Source organism: Branchiostoma lanceolatum, chromosome 5 (assembly GCF_035083965.1).
Source record: "Branchiostoma lanceolatum isolate klBraLanc5 chromosome 5, klBraLanc5.hap2, whole genome shotgun sequence".
Classification (NCBI taxonomy): Eukaryota; Metazoa; Chordata; class Leptocardii; order Amphioxiformes; family Branchiostomatidae; genus Branchiostoma; species Branchiostoma lanceolatum.
In genome coordinates, this window is record NC_089726.1 from 14278173 (window position 1) to 14299199 (window position 21027).

At 41.4% G+C, this 21027-nt stretch overlaps 1 protein-coding gene across 7 annotated transcripts; it reads left to right on the top strand.

Moving 5' to 3' along the window:
- The first annotated feature begins 1472 nt into the window (after positions 1–1472).
- LOC136435329 (T-cell leukemia translocation-altered gene protein homolog) lies at positions 1473–21018 on the top strand. Of its 7 annotated transcripts, none has more exons than XM_066428738.1 (4): positions 1473–1716; positions 17951–18108; positions 18812–18869; positions 19060–21018. In XM_066428738.1, exons 1-4 carry the CDS (start codon positions 1583–1585, stop codon positions 19193–19195), a joined length of 486 nt encoding a protein of 161 aa, XP_066284835.1. In that variant the 5' UTR covers positions 1473–1582; the 3' UTR covers positions 19196–21018. The 7 variants fall into 7 exon arrangements, with proteins under 7 accessions (XP_066284835.1, XP_066284834.1, XP_066284833.1 ...); XM_066428737.1 differs by lacking the exon at positions 1473–1716 and adding an exon at positions 3738–3917; XM_066428736.1 differs by lacking the exon at positions 1473–1716 and adding an exon at positions 5629–6007.
- Positions 21019–21027: the final 9 nt, after the last annotated feature.

Below are 21027 nucleotides of genomic sequence, written 5' to 3' on the forward strand. Positions count from 1 at the left end.
AGTTATGGGACCCTCCGTTACTACATGTAGTAAATATCAATATAGCAATAAATCATAACCAAGAGTCCGTAGGACACAATCCTCTGTGAAGTAATTATGGTGTTTGAAATGTGGCTAAGGTACCTTCTTTAACTACCGACATGCCCAAAACACTTTAGTTAAGACAAATCCATCAAAAGGATCTTGATTTATAGGTGCGAAGACACAGACCTAGACACGGTCCTCCACACAAGGAACGATAGGTCTTCCATTGATGGTGCTCTCATATGATATCGGGCTTTCATAATCAATTTTCCTGGCCAGTTTTGCATTCTTTGTAACTTTTCCTGCAATTGTTCCCAGTACGGCAGACGGGTCTAGCTTCCCTGTGAATATTTATGTAGTTATGGGGGTCAATTCACCCCTCAAACTGCAGAAAAGGGGGTGGTCCTTATCGCTGCTACCCTGGGCATTGTGGCCTTGACCTCTCCTGCAGCTTGAAGGGTGAATTGACCCCCATAACTTCATAAACACATAAAAATCCGCAAGGAACCACTTGTGTTACAGGGTGCCATGAACATAATTCATTATTTTGTTTTATTTGCTCTATTGTGTAGTTCCTGTTCCCTATACAAGAAATTAGGTTTAAATCCATGGAAAGCTTTAGGCACAGATATCTCAACACTAGTATACATTTAAGACACGAATTGGCATAAAACGGGTCGACTTTAGGCGCCGAGCGAGGAGCCTATGTAACACCATGTCCGTCAGCAGAAGCGCTACCTTGATGTAGACATGTATCATCATATTTTGGACGTAATAAAGTTAAAAACGGGTCAAGGAATCCTGGACATATGTGGACACCAGCAGTTTCCCATCATGACTTTGGCCATTAAACAACTCTTCATCTTACATATGGGAAGGGACCTCTCAGGTCCATCGACACCGGATTGGTCTGTGTAGCGTGTACTTTTATGTAAAGCCGCTAAAGGCCCTCAATGAGCGGCATGTTACGAGAGACGACTTCTAGTAGAAGACAACAGAACACGTTGGCTTTCATTGTCAAGGAGCACATGCAGGTTTTGTCAACTTCTGATGGGTAGTTAATGACGTACGATTGGACACACTTAGCTATACTAGTATATAAATGGGCCTCTTCTCACCACTTTTTTTACCCTAATCCCACCAAAAAACACTAACATCCCTGCTTTGCGCTGTCAGAGATGCCTACAACAAGTCATAAAAGTGAAGCATTCTTCGGGCGCCTAAATTGACTTCGCTATTTCTTCCCAACCGTTGAGCATTTAATGCATCAGTCCTATCCTGTATTAAACCAGTTGACCATGGTATGAGAGTCTTCTCACCTGCCCGCTATATACTAGTACCCGTGCGTTCCCACCTGTACACACCTACATGTTTGTACGGCACACAGGTATGTAGGGCATGCCGGCAATTTGAAGTGGCCTTATCAGACCAGTTCAGCCCGGTCTCGTCTCGCCTTCGACTTTGTTTCATTAGATTTCGTAAGACGTGACGGAGTGCACGCGGTCCTCTCAGACCGAGGGCGAACTCTCTCCAGTTAGATTAGACGATTTTTGTAGTGATGGCTAAAACAGGTAGAGTGTGGATCGGAATTCGAAGGACGATGTTGGCTGCGGTCTGTCTAGAAGTCCTCACGTCCATGCTGTTTGGGGCCGACGCCAGCAGGTTGAAACACCCGATTCTCATGGCGGCAAGGTGAGAGCGTGTACTGATTGATAGGGGAGGGGGTCAGGTAGCTTGGTGATGGCTACGTTCTAGTGGAATCGGATCTGTATAGAGTGACTTGCCGGTTTCCCTATTACTGCAAGTGACACGATTTTTAGTGGAGCAAAAACAACCCTTGATTATCAATTGTACCCGATCAAAAGCCCGGGACACGATGGTAGCTCATATAGAAGGGTAACTGAGTCAGCAGAAAACAGGAACATTTTTAGCAATGGCTGTTGAAAAATACGGCGCGCATAGTTCTCATTTGAATTTGTGGAGAAGAGACTGCGATAATTGTTTTACAACGCCCTATATGATATCAAACCCGTCTCTGTAATTTCCTTCAGTTACACGCAGATCGACTACCATAGTAAAGATGTCTGTCATGTCTACAAATATTTAAGTAGACAGAAAACAAAGTTCTCTTCGGAACTTGAAGTAATGACTTTATAATGTCCCATGATAACCCCTCCCCTGTCTGTAAGGTATTTATCAGACTCTAGTCTGTTACTTGGCCAGTCAATATAGACCTTCTCAATTGGTTGTATAACCCGGCGGTTTGAATCACAATAGCAGTTTTCTGATAACCCTTGTACCAATCATTTTTACCTTTGAATGGCACTGGTCGGCAAACATGCCCTAGTTGTATAATATGTTTATCAGCTATTGAATTTTCAGCTCCAACGCATACGTTATTTAAGTGATATATTGTTATCATAACATAAGTTATGTATAGCCTGACGTTACGCTCCTAGCGGCCCACCCGAGGAGAGAGAAATTACACAAGCCAAGTACGCTTGTCTGTACATGATAATGTGATGGTGTATCATTTGATAGCTCAAATGACCGGCTTATGAACTCAAGTGCCCTCTTATCTTCATCTGTGCCCCTTATGACGTCACATGTAGGAGGAGAGATGGGCACAGGCGTCCTGTATGGCATGTAGATCGGTGCATAGACGAAATTAGATACAGTCTATGCATATGCAGGCATACAAGCTAAATGTTAGTAAGATTGTCTCAATGAACGATTGTTTATTTGGCTTGTGAGAAAAAAATGACATCTACGCTAGCCGGCCGTGTTACGCAATCACTCGTGTACAGCGCCCGGGCTTCACCCCCCTAACTTGTCTGGCGGGACGTTTGGTTTTGCTTTAGTCGGTCTGTCTCTCCCGTGTCCAATTATTCCCTTTCTTTGCCAAGTGTTACGGTCCGTTCCCAGTAGGAAGGCCTGGTGAAGGGTAGATCTAATGCGACGCAATGCTAAGGTGTGACGTGATTTCTTGGTATAATTTTAGTCCATACCAGGCATAGAGTACACTGACTAGCCCAATAGCCTAATATGAGGGCCTGCATGCCCCTTTTACGTAGAGCGTAATCGGCCGTTTTAATTTTACGTAGAGCGTTGCCGACCACTCCATAATATAGCGTAGAGCGTAGGGGGGGCTTTCTGAATTTAGCGTAGAACGTAGGGAGGCTTTCTGAATTTAGCGTATTACGTATCCGGCCCTCCGAATTTAGCGTAGAGCGTTGTCGGGACCCCCCCATGCAGGCCCTCTAATATGTTAGTCACCGGTGATGTCGCATTGAAGGGAGAGGGGTGGGATGGACGCATTGATGAAGGTCATGCTGCACTAGATCTGTTGTAGTGTGAAGTATGAAGTGCCACATGAAGATGAACATTTGTATACGTCGTTTTGTGTGGCCACCTATAAAAGGAGTCACTGGAGGTGTACAAGTGAATATACATTTGAACTTTAACAAGTACGCTGTCCAATAAATGGAACCCTCCGTCAAGTACAAGCATGGCGTCATAGCCTGACCTGTTCACCCGAGTTCTGACGTATAGTTTAAAGTTCACGGCTAAAAGTAGTTCTAGTGCCTAGCTGATGTCATTGTCGTCATCCGCGCTCTTTTTAAAGTCTCGACAGCGTAAATTGTTCGGAACGCAGACGTTCTTAATCGTCGACCCGAACAACACTATTGTCACCACTGCACGCATAAGATATTGGATTGAAGGAGTTCCTACACATAACGTTACATCATGTCAGACCGAGAACTTTTTGTAATGGACGTTCGACCCGATAATATCCGCATTGCCGATATCGATAAGGTTTCCCACGAACGCGATCCACCCCTCACCAGCAGGACTGAAGAGCTCCGTAGTACAGTCGGACGGGCCTGGCATTGGTAGGTGCAAGTTCGATACTTGATTGTTTTTCGCCGTTTACTTTGCTATCAATTCCAGTAAAGTGTGTTTGACGTGCATAGTTCTGTACCCAACTTCAGCACTATTTCTTCTGGATCAGTTAGCGGACTTCAGTCATAGCCAGGATTGAACTTATAGGACGTGTAAGTTAACATGTAACTGTTAATTAGTGTTATATGTATTCCCGACATAAACCAGTTACCGTTATGTAGTTGTGACCAGTTTCTCTGCTCAATCTTTGACCAGATATTATGAGACCAGCCTAAATTGCCAACCATAGTCCATCTATCGGTGACCTTTATCGATTTGAGTCTCATCATGACTGAATAAAACTGGCTAACTGAATGGGGCTTTTGTACTCTGCACAATCTAATATTGATAAATATTCTGTAAATTGAGATTATGAAGAAAGGGCAAAAAGAAACGCACTGTTGTTTCTCTTTGAAGTTTTATATCAACAGATTATTTCTAACGTTATATTAACGTTAAGTTACATGAAAACGTTTGTTAGAGCGGATTTTCGTATTTTCTCTACGACTGTGCAACAGTACTTCCCACAGGATTGAAGGATGCCTACTACTTACGTTAATCCTACTCCTACTAGTACTTTTACTCTCTGTATTAAAAGAAGTTACTTTGGGAAGGTCCGAGACTGCGAGACCGATAATCACGCCTGCCTCCACGTGATACGGCCTGAAGGCGTCATGCAAGAGAAAGTGTGATGTACAAACATCTACACTGTTACGTCAATAGGACCTATGACCCTATTGGCTGATAAAGAAGGTGTGTCCTGTTTAACGAGTGTACAGTAACGTTACATCAGGTGTGCTATGGCACTCTGATCTGGCTGTAAAGTCGCTATTATAGGGTGAAGGCCAGGTCAGAAGACTTGTAAATGCTGGCATTCCTACAAGAAGTTTGCTCTGTACACACAGTAGGGTTGTAAACTTGATTAACTTGTTACGTCACCGGGAAATAAAAGTAAAACAGCGTTGTGTTTCAACTCAGTCGGCTAATCATCAAACGTCCATTTTTAAAGCCTCACTGATGAATAAAAAGTACGAAGGAATGACAATCTGAAGCACCGTGGTACCTCATTATAATCACTGGTACATACCCCCGTTACCTGCGTTTCAATCTTTTTGAGAGTCAGAGTTCGTCTCAGGATGATTTGTGCGAATTTTATTGGCCGTAGCACCTGTTACACCCTTAAGGCCAGGGGCATTGTGGGAAGGGGATCGTCCGTTCATGTCTGCAGAGATGCTGGCTTTGCTACAAACCTGTGGGCTTCCCCGGATTGGACTAAATATGGTTCAGTGAAACTTTCACTAAACCATTTTGGTCTACCATTGTCCAATCGGGGGAAGCCGGAGTGAAATGCTAATAGCACAACAACGTCGTCATGCCATCATCAAGATCTGTAATGTTTCCTTTTGACTTGTGACGTTATGGAAATTTAAAAAAATTACGATAACCTTACATATTTGATCTAATAATTTAAGGCTTGATGATATTGCTTAGTTTAGATCAGCTGCATATAAAGAGTAAACAATGATTATGCTGACAATGACGGGGTGTTATGAAAGAACAATACTTTTGCAAAAAGCAAATAATTAGTTGTGTGAAAAAACAGATAAAGAGCTTCATGTGAGCAGAAAGGGACTAATGATACGCTTTCGATGATTGCGTAATGGACCTGAAATACGATGTTTACTAATTTAGACTCCACCCGGATTTCTATTGGGCGGTCCCCAAGCGGAAGCGGTGGGTAAACATGGCGGTGTGAGGGTACGTGTCTCTCCGAGACCGACCGACGACGTCTTTTCCTCCACGTGTCCCCTTGCATTCCTCTGCCCTTGTCATGAAGACTTGGCCGGATCGGTCGGATAGGGATCCATTCCTAGATGTTTGCTAAGCTGTCTATCCGTCCGATGGACGAGGAAAAGGCGACGTCTGATGTTCCAAGAGCGGGAAATGGCGGCGCGACTTCGTTCCATGCAGCGGCCGGGGGAGAAGGGGACCACGGTCCGACTGGCCCCACATCGCCGTCGGGGTTTTACGAGATAGCTTGGTGAGACTTCCTTCAAGCTCTGCCCTTTTATGAACTCTAACACCTGTATGTTTATATACGACATTGAAATGTGTAAATTGGCGTAGTTTGAGTGTGAGGGGCCGGATTATAATTTTTAAACTCTAACCGTCTGGTTATTACTCTGGGAAAGCCCTGACGAGTGCCAAATAAATGTCCTTCTTTCCGGATCTTTCCGAGTTTACACTGCCATGGCAGGGTGAAAGGGTAGAGAATAAACACTCCAGCAGCAGAACATGGGCCCTCTGTGTCCTGGGCAAGTGAACTGGAAAACTGGAAGGGTGCTAAAATCTATTTTTGTGGAAATAATCGTCATTAGTCTATATGTGTGTCAAGTGGTCACAACAAATTGAGGACGGTTTCCTGTGTATAACGTTACTTCCATTTCCTCTAGGGCAATCAGACGTCGGAATTGTTGTAGTTTGTTTGTAAGGTTGCAAAGGCCCTTTTAAGATACACGACAGGCTTTAGAAATGTTCACAATGGAGGGTTATTCTAGACTGCCATTGCCATCAATACAGCAATAGATTGTCAATCAGCTGTTAAATGTCAGAACCAAGGACATGTCGACAAAATATTATCCTAGGCCGTTTAGGCCTGCTTTCAAACAACTGAATTTTCCTTTTTCCCTCTTGTAATGCATGTGTCACAAATTTATGTTGGCCTCTAAATGTGCACAAGAGGAGGAATTTACTTTGTTTTTCTCTGTTATGAACATGGCAGTGTGCTCAGGCTTTCAGTAGTCGGTTGTGCTTTCCTTCATCCTTGGTTTTGCAAGAATGTGGTAGGAGTTTGTTGACCACCAGGATGATATTACCTGACTGAACTCCAAGCACCAGCTTTGGAACAATACAAGAATTACTTTATTGTCCCTGTTAATCATTACTACACCTGCCCATGGACCACCCGCCGAGGCTTGTATAAATATTCGTTTTACATAATGTAGTAATAAAGTGTTAGATGCAGCACAAATTGCTAATCATCATCATCATCATTTTAGGCAATGCAGCTAAGCAGTCCACTCTGTATAATATCACTACAAGCTACAGAAACTGTGTGATGTATATATAGAATACAACATGGGGTATTCTGTATCACCCGAGGTACCAGCCTGACCGCGGGTCCGATCGCCCGACGGCCGCAGGCGATCCGACCCGCAGGTGGGCTGGGTCCGAGGGTGATGCGGAATACAACGTGTTGTATTTTATTTATGTCATACCTTGGTCATACCCACCCGAGAAAACACACATTTCAATGCGGAATGCGCCAGAAGTTGAGGGAGTTTTGTGTCGAACAAGAAATTGTAACAACAATGATTCTAACCTCCGAATCTGGTATTCGAATTTCCGACGGTGGCGCAACCGGCGCGCTCGAAATGCATTCGAAATATTCCATGGAAGCCTGTGTGATAACACTCCCGAACCCTATGTGATCCGGATAGTTATCACACGGTCCGGAACACCCGTATCAGGCCCAGGTATGACATAATTTGCAGTATATACCCAGCAAGCCATTTTCAGAATCACCCCTGTAGGTCATCCAGCCAGGACTCCGCCAGTAATCATCTAATCATGGCATGCCCTAATCGTGTGGATTCCTCCCGACCAGAGGTTAAACCATCACAGCTAGTTGATTATAACCCTGAGAAGGTTACAGCACCGAGACGTGGCTATGCTAGTGTGGCTGCTGAGTTGTGTTATTCTTCTACCATTGTCCTCAGTGAAAAAGTCTACATCCCCTATTTAACCCTCTTTGAAAGTGTGGTTGCTTGATTGTATGTTTATAAGTCATACAGCTTATATTCCACTTTTTGTCACAATTTGAGAGGTTGTAGGTAACCAGTGGTCTTTGCTTTTCTTACTCATATTAGAAGATGTGAAATTTTTGGAAAATTTGTAGCTGCTACTGTTCTACTGTACTTCTACATACGTATAACATTACATTGTACAATGCAGAAACCCCGTCGCCACTTGAACTATGTCAGTAGAATCTATGTTCACTAGTTTTTCTGTGATTTTTGTCAATACCACTGAGCACCTTGTTTTCAAGGACATAAGTCTGATACAAGTTCACCCCATCCAGGGAAAACATTTCAACCCAAAGCACTGATTGAATACAGACTTAGGTGAAAGTTCTTAACAACCCAAAATAGTCAAGAGTAGGCCAACCATTGGACGAACTAACTTAAGAAACGGATTTATTTCTGCTGTATTTACTCTTAACCAACAGCTAAGTACACATGCTTGTCTGTATTGAGTGAAATGGAGCGGGGCCTTGCTAAGGTAAAACACTTTAACAGGGTTACTGTTTACGGAATTCTGCCAAAAAATAATTCGACCTGTACATTTAACCTCCTGAGAGCTCATTTCTCTACACTATCCTGCTAAGAACTTGTTTGATGTTTGCAACTTCCTAGATAATGCATATCTTAACCCTTTTGCTCATCATAGTAAAAACCCTGGTACATATACCACCATTTTCTGTTGAGAAACAGATGTACAGTATTTACGTCATTGAATGCCCTGTAGTGCGTATGTATATGACTGTGCCAGGATGTTCTTTGGCCACAACTGCAAAACATCCTGGAAAAGATTAGATACTTGTGTCATACCTCTTTGATATCTGTTGATGAATCCTCCTTTACTTGTTGTCCCAAATAAATATTTCTGTATATGATAAGGGAAAGGAATGTTGTCCCCAACAGAGACAAATGAATTTTGATGTCATCATCCTGGGTAACTACGTCACAGTCTTGAAATTATTGCAGATAAGGGACAATTACTGACAGTTGCCAACCTACGTTGTGTATGTTTGCCATAATGGTTGTTTGGGGATGAGAATGATATGTATCTACATCTGAATGATAGGCCAGTTCCGTGCAGCTGAACAAGATGTTGCCTGTCTCTGGTGAAGGGGTAATCTCCAAGCAGATGGAAGGCAACATAATTATGTTTTTATAGTCAAGTCAAGTTAGTAACTGTTTTTTTTAAAAGGAGCTTTACTAACACAGTAACAGGAGCAAAAACTGGGGAGCTATAAAAACATTACGATTCTGCTTTACAACATCTGCTTGGAGATAACTTCTTCACTGCAGACAGGCAACATCATGCCCCAGCTAAAATGGCCCTTCATGTTAGTGTTTGAGATTCAGACCTGGCTAGGATGGGGAAGGCATATAGATACAGTTGGGGGGAGAACTCTGTGTGTTCTTTACAAACTTTACCTCCTGTACCAGGCATGTTCTGTAGTGTAGGGCTAGGGTGTGGTACATTTATATTTTGTACCATATTTCATTGCAACCTTTACATTGCATTTAAAATAAATAAAAAATTAAAAAATACTAGCTATGACATTATATGCAAAAAAACAAGTAAGATTGTAGCTAATGTTTGTAACAATAGTACTCATATATCTAGCTAGAAAACTGTACTGTTTTCCACTAGTCGCTACAATTACCGCAAATTCTTTTTTCAGATCAAACCTGACGCTTGGAAGTTTGCCAGTTTTTACAGTTCCCTGTCGCTATTTTAAAACCTACAAAAATTTGAAAGTGTACCATTGCTAGGGAATGGTCCTTGTTGACTGTTAATATACATGTTGAAAAGCTGCTGTTGGGGAATATTTTGATGTAATTATTCAATCATTTGGAGTTGATCTTGACTTCTTAGTGACGTCCTCCATATCAGATGATTGAGACCATAATTTAATTCTGATCTGCATGTCTTTCAGCTTTCAAATCCCAAAGGGGGAATGAGGCTATTAACAGCAGTTGATCCCAAGTGATTTTCTGGCTGATTGATTTTGATTGTCAAGACAAGAGATAGGATAGAAGATTTACGGTGGTCTAAACATCAGACTGAAACCTACTCTCTCCTGCTTATTTGTACCAACAACATTATATGTTGAGTTAAGGAAGCAACATTTTACCAAGGAGGTTTGGAGAAGACGATGAAAAGGGATGCTGCGGCTGTGTGGGATGTATGCAAATCGGGTTATTTGTACCTCAATCAATGTCAATTACTTTTTTCACAGGTAGATCTCTAAGGTGACTCTAGCATTGTTCTGTGCCATCTCCTTGATTTTACATATTGGACCAAATTTTCATAAATGGCTTTTTTTGTAATATAGTATCAATTTATGCTGACCCTATAGAAAATATCACAACCAGATCTGCTTGGACATTGTAAATAATGTATGATTTGCCTTGAATGCAAACCCACTTAGTTCCCAGTGAATCATTTATTCACAATACACTTACATTATGGTAATTTGATTTGGTGTGATGTATTGTCTTAATTATCGTTGCTCATCACAGCTGTGGCCAACTGTAATAGCCCTTGTTTCATTTCTAGCCTCATATGCTTCAAGACATTAGCAATGTTGCTTGCTTGTTTTAGTACCCAATATAACGTTATTGAGATAATAAATCACTAGAAAGCCTCTCAAAATCTTTCCTTAAAGTTAGATACCCATGTATGTAGTAATTACATTTTTAGAGAAATAAAGAGGATTCAGTCATCTCATGTTCATTTTGGACAGGGCGACAGGAAAATGTGCCAATTGTGCATAAAATCAAGATGAATTTGGCAATTGTGTGACACTATTTCTGGTATCAAAAGCCGGCATTAAGGTCAACTTGTAAAACTCTGGATGTTATGGATATGTCATTGCAGCATTAGCAAAATACTGGTGCATGTATCTGGTTTCAAAAGTACATGTAAAGACCAAACAGGGCTGGCTTGCCAGGAGATTTCATCATACTGCTTTATGGGGATTTAGTATTGATTTCACTTCTCTAGAATCCAGGGGTAACTTCAGGGCAATGTCCCATATTTAGGCCAGGTTTAATTATTCTATAATGATTCAGAAGAATGGCCTTGTCTTCCAATCTGAAAACCATACATATTATATGTATTATTGTATTACATGTATTTGTGAACAAGAGAATTTGCAATTACATAAAGAAATGAATTTTTTTGTAAATATATTCAAGGTTTGCTTTCAATCAGTTTCCGACAATTTCTGCCCTCCCATTGTGTAGCATGTAGCATCTGATATTCAAACTGCATAGCAAATCTTGTTAATATTGGTTGAAAACTGCTAAATTATAAATATACAAGTAGCAGGGAGCCATGCCATTATTGTAGGGTAATGCAAAATAGAGACCATAATGTAGGCAGTTATTAGGTTATGATTATGATGTTGTTGTTGTGTTATGTGGACTTGGGACCTTTACATAATTAGATTGTTTGGACTTCTTTGTTTGAATCTAGGACACCTGTAAGATAAGAACACAATGGTCTTGTTTGTCTTAGATCTGTGAAATACATGCAAGTAAACATAGCCCTTACATTGTCTTCAGTCTTAGGAGAAGTCTACCCTGTGTTGTTGTTTTTATGATCTAAAACTGTTAGACATGTGAACTTTAAGGCTGTTGTTGAGGCTGCTCAGCATGAGACCTGTAATGAAATCACAAGTGCACATCCATGTATGTGGGTTATGGGAGGCTGTTTGTTATGTACTGACAGAATTAGGTCACTGCACCAAATGCACCATTGGTGTGCCACGTGAGGGACCATACTTGGGGATGAACCATTTGTGATAACCGTACGATGATTCTTGACAACTATATAGATTGTAGATCAGGTTTATATTATAAAATTGTGGACAAAGCTATTTTATGTACTGAATGTCTACCCTTTCTAAGGCTTTAAGTTATCTTTTCATTACTTCTGTGCAAATTTTTCATCTCCTATGCAGAGGTAGAATGGAAATCCCGTTGACTAAGCTCCTTTGGAAGTGTTGTTGTAAGATGTGAACAAGGAAGGGTTCCAGAGTCTTCAATGGCAGCTTGTAGTGGTCATAAATGGTGGTGGTGGGAGAGACTTGATGGGCAATAGTCTTGTTGGCATCATGTCCAGGTATGCCTTCCCAATTGGATATCAAGCTCAGTATAGTGCTGATATGTTTGAATAGGATTCTTTAGAAAATAACCACTGCATTTCGTAGGCCGGGGGGGGGGGAGATGTTTGACAACTGGGATGTGTACTCAGTATTTTCATGTTGCTGCTCGAAAGATGTTAGATTGCGATTTTTGTGTGTCAGAAAATTTGGAAACATGGTTTCATAAAAGGTGGCAGCTGATGTGCTATTTTCGTGTGTTTTTGGTGCTTATACTTCCTTTGTTTACTGTTAACTGTATAATTGTCTGGTTGCTTTGTAATTATTTGCAGGGCTAAAATTGCCAATAATTATTCATGTTCAATGAATGGAGATAACATCTACATGAGCCAAATGTGTCAGGTTGGCTTGCCAGTGATTTATCCAGACAAAATCTTGATCTTAATTTTTTTCTTTCTTAAAAACATTTGAGTCTGTCTCAGCATTGCACCGCAGACTAATGATGTTTCCAGTTTTTTTAGATCATGTTGCAAATGATGGCTGGGAATGTAAGATTTGAATGTTAATACTAAGATGAAATGATATGGTTTCAGAGTAAGACATTGACTGTGAACCTTCACCTTAAAGGTGAGGTTGGGGATGATTTGTAGCCAAGCAGGTCCAGATGTGCGACCTTGATTGTGATGGTTGTCTGACACTGTGCCTGACTCTTGTGTGGTTGAAGTTTCACCTCCACAGGTCAGTCTGCAGGTGGTCCTGTTGAAGGGTTGGCATTGGTTCATCTGAGGAAAGTTTCTGGGCCAGGACAGGGTTCCCTTGTCTGGGTGGGAAAAGCAAACTTTTCCACTAAACTAAAGATAGCCTTTTCTAAAGACTTTTTAAGTATAACTAGTAGTAGTACTTTTGACAAAAGTACTAGTTATAATACTGTTTATTGTTAGATTCTGTGGCGTAGCTAACTTTTAAAACTGTTAAAGTTGTTGCTCCAGATTTTGGCCAGGGTTGACTTGTCCTGGGGATGTTCTCCCAGCCAGGACACCCTTCCCATGCTCCATTTGACTGGTGACGTAGGTGTTCCAACAGACAGACAGTCCTGTGTTTGAGCAGTGTTTGACCAGTGTAAGAGTTTGTTTGGCTATGTGCCATTTCACCTGTGGAGGTCATGTTGTCAAGGATAAGTCTCCAAGTGTTTGCCCTCTGAGCTGAAGAAAGCTGAAAAGGTCAGGAGTATTGAGCCACGCCCCCTTCCTTCTAGCCATAGGTGTATGCATGCATTGATACTCTATTCGTCTGGTGATGATTTATGTGTTAACTGTTTGACATTTTGGTAAACCTTCTGCCTGCAGTGGGCCCATCTGAAATAAGACCCAAGGTTGTTTTGGTTTGAAAGGGGGAAATCAAGGTTTTCGTCCTGTGTAGACTCCCGGACAGGGGCATTTCCAAGAATAATCAAGTGGAGGGAGCTGAGACCTTATTTTAGTTTTTAGGGAATTGAGTAGGGTTGACTGTTCCTAAAGCAGTTGCAGGTATAGGTAGGAAAAAGTGCTAAGTAGGGGCTGATCTAAATGGTTTGTGAAGTTGTTTACGATAGACTTGCCTACTGTCCATTTTTCTAGGGAACAGAAGAAGCAATTGTCAAACAGAAGGAAACTTGTTTAGACAGTGTGATGAATCTGTCTGGTGTGTTGCAAGGTTCACCTCCATGGGTCAGCTTGTAGGTGGCTGTCAGACTTGTGTCCTGCCTCACCCAAACCAGGCAGCCAGGGATGTGAAAACCCCTCCGGACAGGAAAGTCAGGCCTGTCTTTTGTTGAGATAAACAAATCTTTATGAAACATATTTCAGTACAGCCCAAGACTGTCATGTATATTTGATGTGAAAACTGTTTGAGGGTCTTTGTCAAATTAAAAAGGTAGGTATAGTTGATCTAACTGTTGTGTAACAGATATGTAAACCGATGTTATCACCATGAATCAATTAGAAGTTTTTGTGAGTGTGTGTGGTTATGGAAAGAGGTCAGACCCTATTCAGGCTATTGTCCTATATGTAGTGTTGTAACTTATGAGATATGACAGGAGCACAATTGTGGCTCATTAGGAATTGTCAATAATGCTATCCCACCAGCAGACCTTTATTGAACTTTACAGTAACTCAGTATGATATTGATAAGAACTGACATGCATCAGCACTACAAGTACCACTACCTGCACATAGAATGTTACATTGTCAGCCCTACATGATTGCCACAGGGCATTATAGAATTGACCAGTGATGTTAGCAGACTTAAAGGTCTGACTTAAGAGTAAACAATTGAAGATACAGGTTTCCGAGGGCGATAAATGCTGGTAGTTATACTGGGCAGTCAACCATGAATAAAAGTACAACAAGTGGACCCTGTTTCAAATGCTTATTACATTACATACATGATACAACAGATGACAGACTACATACTAGTACTATATATTACTACTCGGAAAAGTATGCACTTTTGTTATGATGACTGATATATATGTATGTACACTTTTGGAATTGTCTGCGATTTCTAAAGACAATCCAAGGCCATCAGAATGCCCTTTGTGGTTACCTCATGCCTACAGTTTATTCATCTGCAATAATTGTGAATTCCGGCTAGCCCCTAGGTGCAAAGTGTAGAACTGTACTGACCGGACCCACTGCTTAATCATAATAGGTTGTGTCCTGTGCAGGTTATTCAGTTGTTTTGTCCGTGGGAATATTTGTTTAGCCATCATGTCTTCGGAGTCTTCCCAAGAATATCAGCCATCTACTACAGCTCGGCCATGTACTATCAACAATGGAATGGTATCAATTTGACTGGACTTTATGGTATGCATATGGTGTGCCGTTCAAAAGATATAAGGATAACTATGCCTATGTACATTGCGTTGTGGTTGTATGAAGCATGCTTTTTTAAGGTTTGTACATGCCAAAAATTTCATTGCGATTACTACCAGGGCAATTTGATGTTGGGCCTCCTAGCAGCTTTCTACGGTTAGTTTTGGTATCTCACATTCTGGATATAGTATGGTCATGATATTTGAGTGGTTGGTAGCTCTTGAGGCAGAGGGTAAGTAGTGCAGTTTTGGGCCCCCTAGCAGCTTCTGTTTAACTGTAGATTTTGTTACAGGCTTGAAAGACGTGGTTGACCGGATGTCATGATTTTGGGTAGTAGATGGCTCAAGTGATACTAATTATGCAACCTGGAGGGAGCAGCAGACCAAGTTTCTTCTGAATGACTTTTGAATGCTGATATCCTAGCCTTAATTCAATCAAGCCTCCTGTAATGGCTGGCTGCCCTGTAACCCCCTCGCCCTGTACCCCCCTCACCGCCCTATGAGGACAGAAATCCCCTGACAGCTGGAGTTTGTTTTACACAGACTACTGATATCCAACCAACCTTGATTCAAGTCAATACAGCCTGATGTTAGCCTAAAAACCCGCTCATATCAGCCTTCCTCACTAGGTCCATACAGCTCCCGACAGCACGAGATTGTGTAACACAGGCTAACCCTAGGGCAGAGACCCACATTGAGGACAATGAATGTCACAGATGCATGTCCGCCCATCCACCAGTACCCTGTTATCTTCATCATTGTGTTAGAATCAGCACATGGTAAAATGCAGCCCTAAATACTTGACATTGAAGTTATATTTGACTGGAACACTGCACCCTGATTGGCTGCTATTTCTGAAAAATGATAGAATTAGGTCACACATGTTTGTCAGCGTGTTGACTGTTGGTTTTGTGCATGGTGTGAGGCATTGGTGTTCAGATGATGACCTAGATGTATACCTATCATGCAGAGTCCAGAGTCAACTCCAGAAATGAACATGGGGATCCTGCTGTTCCTCCCTGGGGGCACCGTGTGGAGATTTTCACCTCACATGTGAGATACAAAGACTCTTTTTAGTCCAGCAATCTTTTGAACTTGGAATGTTTTTGCACCCAGAGGGAGCCCAGGGAGATCTGATTATGCAAACCCGCATGGGATTCTTGACATTGCTGTTCTTGTGTTAATTTTCTGCTTTATAATTATATGGCAAATATATTTACCCAGTAGAAAACTGGATGGATTGCCCTTCGTACCAGGGGACAGCTGGCCATGGAGTCATAGCATTTTTGAAAGATTAAAATTTGATGTTGAAAGCTTACGTTTGTGCGTACAATGAAAGGCAGCATTTGATGTATAAAGGGGGGGAAAAAATCAGTTTTCATCTGTATGTAAATAGATTGCTTTCGTAGTTTTTATCCCCAAGTTTGTTTTTTGTGCTTGCAGGGGGAGTTGATATTCAAATGTTAACAAAACATTTCTATGCAAATCATGTCTGTAACAACAGGCCTGCATTTGATAAGTGGAGCAAACGTATCCCTCAAGCCAGCTGACATCCTTTTGCACCACAGTCACCCATCAGTAAGAGAGCCAGCGTCCCATTTAGAACCTATAAGTTATATTTGGCCTGTCCAGCACACAAACTGGTTTCTGATCTGGCATCTTCAGTGGTCGGGCTCACACAGTGCACAGTGCACAAAGTTTGCACTGATATGCCACTCCAGTGCAGAGCACCCTGTTTGTCATCCTTGCTAGCATCTGTATATAACCATTCAGAGGATGAAGTTGGACTTACTAGTCCTTCAGATGGCGGTGGAAAAGACCTCTTTGTATTGCAGGTAAAGCACTTCAGGTTGCATTTCCTCAAGCAGTCTTGGTTAGCTGTTGGAATGTTCAGTTTGCTGGCTTCCATGCTTTACTATCCCCTTTTTCCATTGTACCCTCTCCAGCTTTCCTAATAACGGTAATGAGAGCCCAGTTGTTTGTATCATGGCACATTAGTAGGTACAAGAGATGTTTTCAGTTTTTCTCTGATTCTGTAATACTAATTGTAAATACTTTTCAAAGTACCACTAGCAATTTCAGCAAACTTTTTAGATATGAGGCCACAAAGGACGTTGTTTTGCCTAGCTTGTGTACAGGGTAATCCAGCAGTGTTCTTTATTGAACAGTGACTTGCCTGGTAACCAACTGCTTAGAAGCCCTGCACACTGGACACTACTGTTATCCAAACCGGTCCTGCTTTCTACAGACATAAAACCCTACCAGTGTCATGGGCCAGTTGCAAGCCCGGTTCTTACTGGCCCTGACATGGAGAAGGACAAACACTGGACAGTCAATCCACTGTTTGAAGTGCAGTCTTAAATTCAGCCTGTGTGTACTTTATGTTTGATGTCCCTATTGATTGAAGCTAAGGTGTGTGTGGGGGTGGGGCCAATGGATTAAGACCAAGGTGACCTTACAGAAAAAGGGTCAGATTATTTTAGTTCCATCTGGTGGCCTGTTATGGCACACCTTTTCTGGTTAGTGATATCGAGATTCCAAGAAGAACTATTGTCGTGCATACATGAGGATATGGGATAGACTCAGGGAAGCAGAGATGCTTCAAAATCCAGTTGTAGAATTTTCCTGTGTAACAAGCCTGTTTAGTATGGGAAGGTAAGTCCTGGGTGACTGTTGTGGACAGAGATACTTGTAAAGTATGAAGTGTTTTGTAATCGGATTGCAGTGGCTCTATATGGGATGTTTCTGTGCCTTTTTTAGCTTGCTTATATGTTTGATATCTTGTAGGATTTTCTCAATCCATACTGCTAAAGCCTATGCAGATTATATCTTTATGAGCACCTGTCGGTTATGCTTCCAGTGTAGCTGTGCCTCATGAAATTATTGTGTTCCTATGGAAGATATTTCTTTGTATAGGAAAACGAGCATTTCACAAGGCTTCTTGCCATGTTGTATCTTTCCAATGATCAACATTGCTGCCTCTGAAGTATGCTTGACCCATTCACTGTCCTTGCCATGTTTACTACATTGTAATGCTATTTGTGAAACCACACCATGCCAAGAAGTACCTGGGGGCCATTCCTGTTTCACTGAGTGAAATCAACACTGTGTCCAATGGAGTCAATGACCTGACAGAGGCAATGACCTGCGGTATTGTTGTCCCCCCTCTGCAGGTCTGTTCTGTCCCTGCTCCAGCAGGCCTGGAACTCCGATGACTACCAGGTGCAGCTGTGCATGGTGGCGCTGGGCTGGATCCTCCTCAACATCCTCCTCATCCTGCTGGCCTGGAGGAGACACGGGTCCTCCATCTCTGACATGTTCAGACGACAAGGTCAGTCTAATATCTACGCACACGTACTTATGCAAGGGTAACGTTTCCAAACTGGCAACAGACTGGGTAGTTTGCAGGAACAAAAAGTATGACTTGAGAGACAATGATACACGCGAAACATAGATAGAATTAGTCATGAGGATAATTTTATCTTTTTTTATTTTATTTTTTGTTTCTGCAAACAGCCCTGCTGGGCCCCAAATTTGGAAACGTGACCCCAGCATAAGTAGTTCTATCTGTAAACAGTGACTTTGGTTACTTTGTTCCTCTAGAAAAACTTCTTGTCAATACAGCATGGAAGAGTACTTTGTGGGAATCCAGCACAGAAATAGATGAAGTATCATGTTGTTGTTTATGCTGAAGCTGTTGTGTTGTTTTCTTACATAGCTTCAGTAATTGGAAGTGGCAAATTACAGTAAGAGTAAGTATCGTCTGTCGACTGTACTGATCCTCAGCTCAACTGTGCACTGTGTTCGCTGTACCTATGTTTGTATACCATATGTATGTGTGTACATGTATGGATGGTGAAAACCCTCATCTATTTCACTTGTTGACACACTCATTGTACCTACCCTGCACCCTATAGTTACTTCTGTACCTATTCATAGCAATTATGGTATTGATGTTCACTTCTAGACCAGCTGTTTCAAACTGTTTGTTGGAATCTTCCCCACTCATAAGAGGCACTTGTTTGTTTCATCAGGTACTTCAGCCAGCTGCAAAGGCAGGCTTTCTCCAGTATTTAACAAAAGACCAACATGGTAAGTACTGTGTCTAATGCTTATACTGCTGTTAGCATGAATTTCTTGTTGCAAAGGTTGAACTGTTATTTGGGTAGATATTTGTACAAATATATCTAGGGTCTTGAAGAATAAAATAATCTATTGTTTCATTTCAAACAATTTTGAGAAGTATCTTTATCTTGATATGTGCTTTTTCCATGTCTTCCAGGCAAGACAAAAGTCACCTAAATGGAACAAACTTCAACAGCAGTACAGGCCTACCAAACGGAAATGGCCTACCAAACGGGAGTCACCTGCCAAATGGGAGACTGCGCACAGTTTCGGAGAAGTCACACCAATCCTGACCCCAGAACGACAGTTTGTTGCCTTGGCAACAGCGCCATTTCTGTCTTCTGTGAAAACAGTTTATCATATCTAATTTTGTAAGAAAGATGTCAGTCCAAAAAAAATGACTGAAAGAAAAAAATAAGACCTTTCAAGTGTTATAACAACATTCTGTGTTGGACAGCCATGCCTGCACACTCTTTGGAGAAGAAGAGGACCTACTGTGTTGGTCCCGGACTTGTGACAAGCAGGGATCAGCTCAAATGTTCAGAAGTCTGCCAAGATTTCACTTTTGAAAAATTAAAGCTCGCAAGCTTGCCAGCTGTGCTGTGAACATTTAAGTGCAAGGTTCTGAAGCAGCGTGGAATAGATGGTACATGGCCATTTTGTCCAGGAGAACAAACCAGCAATATCACATACAAGCAATTCATGATGTGGAAGCAATTTTTCAATACTAGTGCAGATTTTCAACGTCGTACCTTTGCTGATATGTAATGCACACATTCTTTGTGACAATGTTCCCACTTGTTGGAATGTCAACTTTGCTGTTGTACGAGCCGCGCATTATGAGAAGTGTGAAAATCTTCTTTTTCACGACTCTTCACAAACTCAAGTCTCTTGGACTGGACTGTAAGAGTGCAGCAAAGTTTTGTATAAATCTTGAATATTGTTATTGTTCCTTGATACAGAACACTCTTTTCGAGGGTTACTGTACTCTTACTAAAGCTATCTGCTGCTGTACTTAAGGTTAAGGTAGGGTATGATATATTGAAGCTACTGTCATAAAACATGTACTAACAACGATACTAAGTATATTGCATATATTACCCCCTAAGCACTATTTTTTCCTAGCTCACATTGTTATGCTTTGCTGCAAAGGCTTGGACATTGCAATTTTATGTATCTTAATGTGTATGGATCATCATATCTTTCTTTAGTACTATATCACTTTCTTTTTCTAGGCCTCAGGGAAAAGTAGTCTGAGACCAAATATGAAAATCCATACATGCGATGCACTGCTCCAAGCACATTTGTATGTGTTAGTCAAACTTGTAACTGTAGTTTTGTAATTTTCTTTTGTAAATTTCTTCATGTGAAGTGTTAAAAAACTTCATCCGTTTAAGTGTTATGCAAGGAATTGCAGCAATACCAACTTTGGAACTATGTCAAAAACCCAACATACTTGAATGTGGGATATCACAGGAGGGAGAGATTTATAAGTGAATGCACCGGCTGCTGTCTTTTATTATAGACACATACTTTTTTCTTTATTTTCAGCATACTGTTCAATGTAAACCTCTGGGGTGTGGCCATACAAGAACTATTCACTGGAGAAAGTGCATTTCCCACACTGGGGAGATATTTTATGCTTCAGCTTCTATACTGCTATCTTTGTCTGCTGTGCCATTAAACCCTCAACAGGTGTCACACACCCCTCAGGGATTACCTTGACCAGTGCATTGGTGCTGTAATGCAAACCAATCACTGAAGCATGTCTATTGATATTATATAAGAGTTTGGGAGAGGGAAGGACCCTGCAATGTATAGTGAGTATAGACTTTAAAAAGGTGACAATAATAGGGCAGACCAGAGGAAGTCTGTTCTTCATTCCAGTGGTGCGAAACAGCAGAGCCAGTGTAAGCAGGCCAAAGGCTTGCACCTGTATATGTGTATCTGTCAAAATAGTGCATTGGTTACATAGAACATACAATGTTGGGGCCAAATACCTAAGTTTAGGAAACAATGGGTGCAATTCTGAATTTGTTGATGTTAAGTGTATATGTAATCCAATTATTGATACCATAATGTATCCTTATGTTTCATTAAAGTTATCTATAACATACTTGATTTA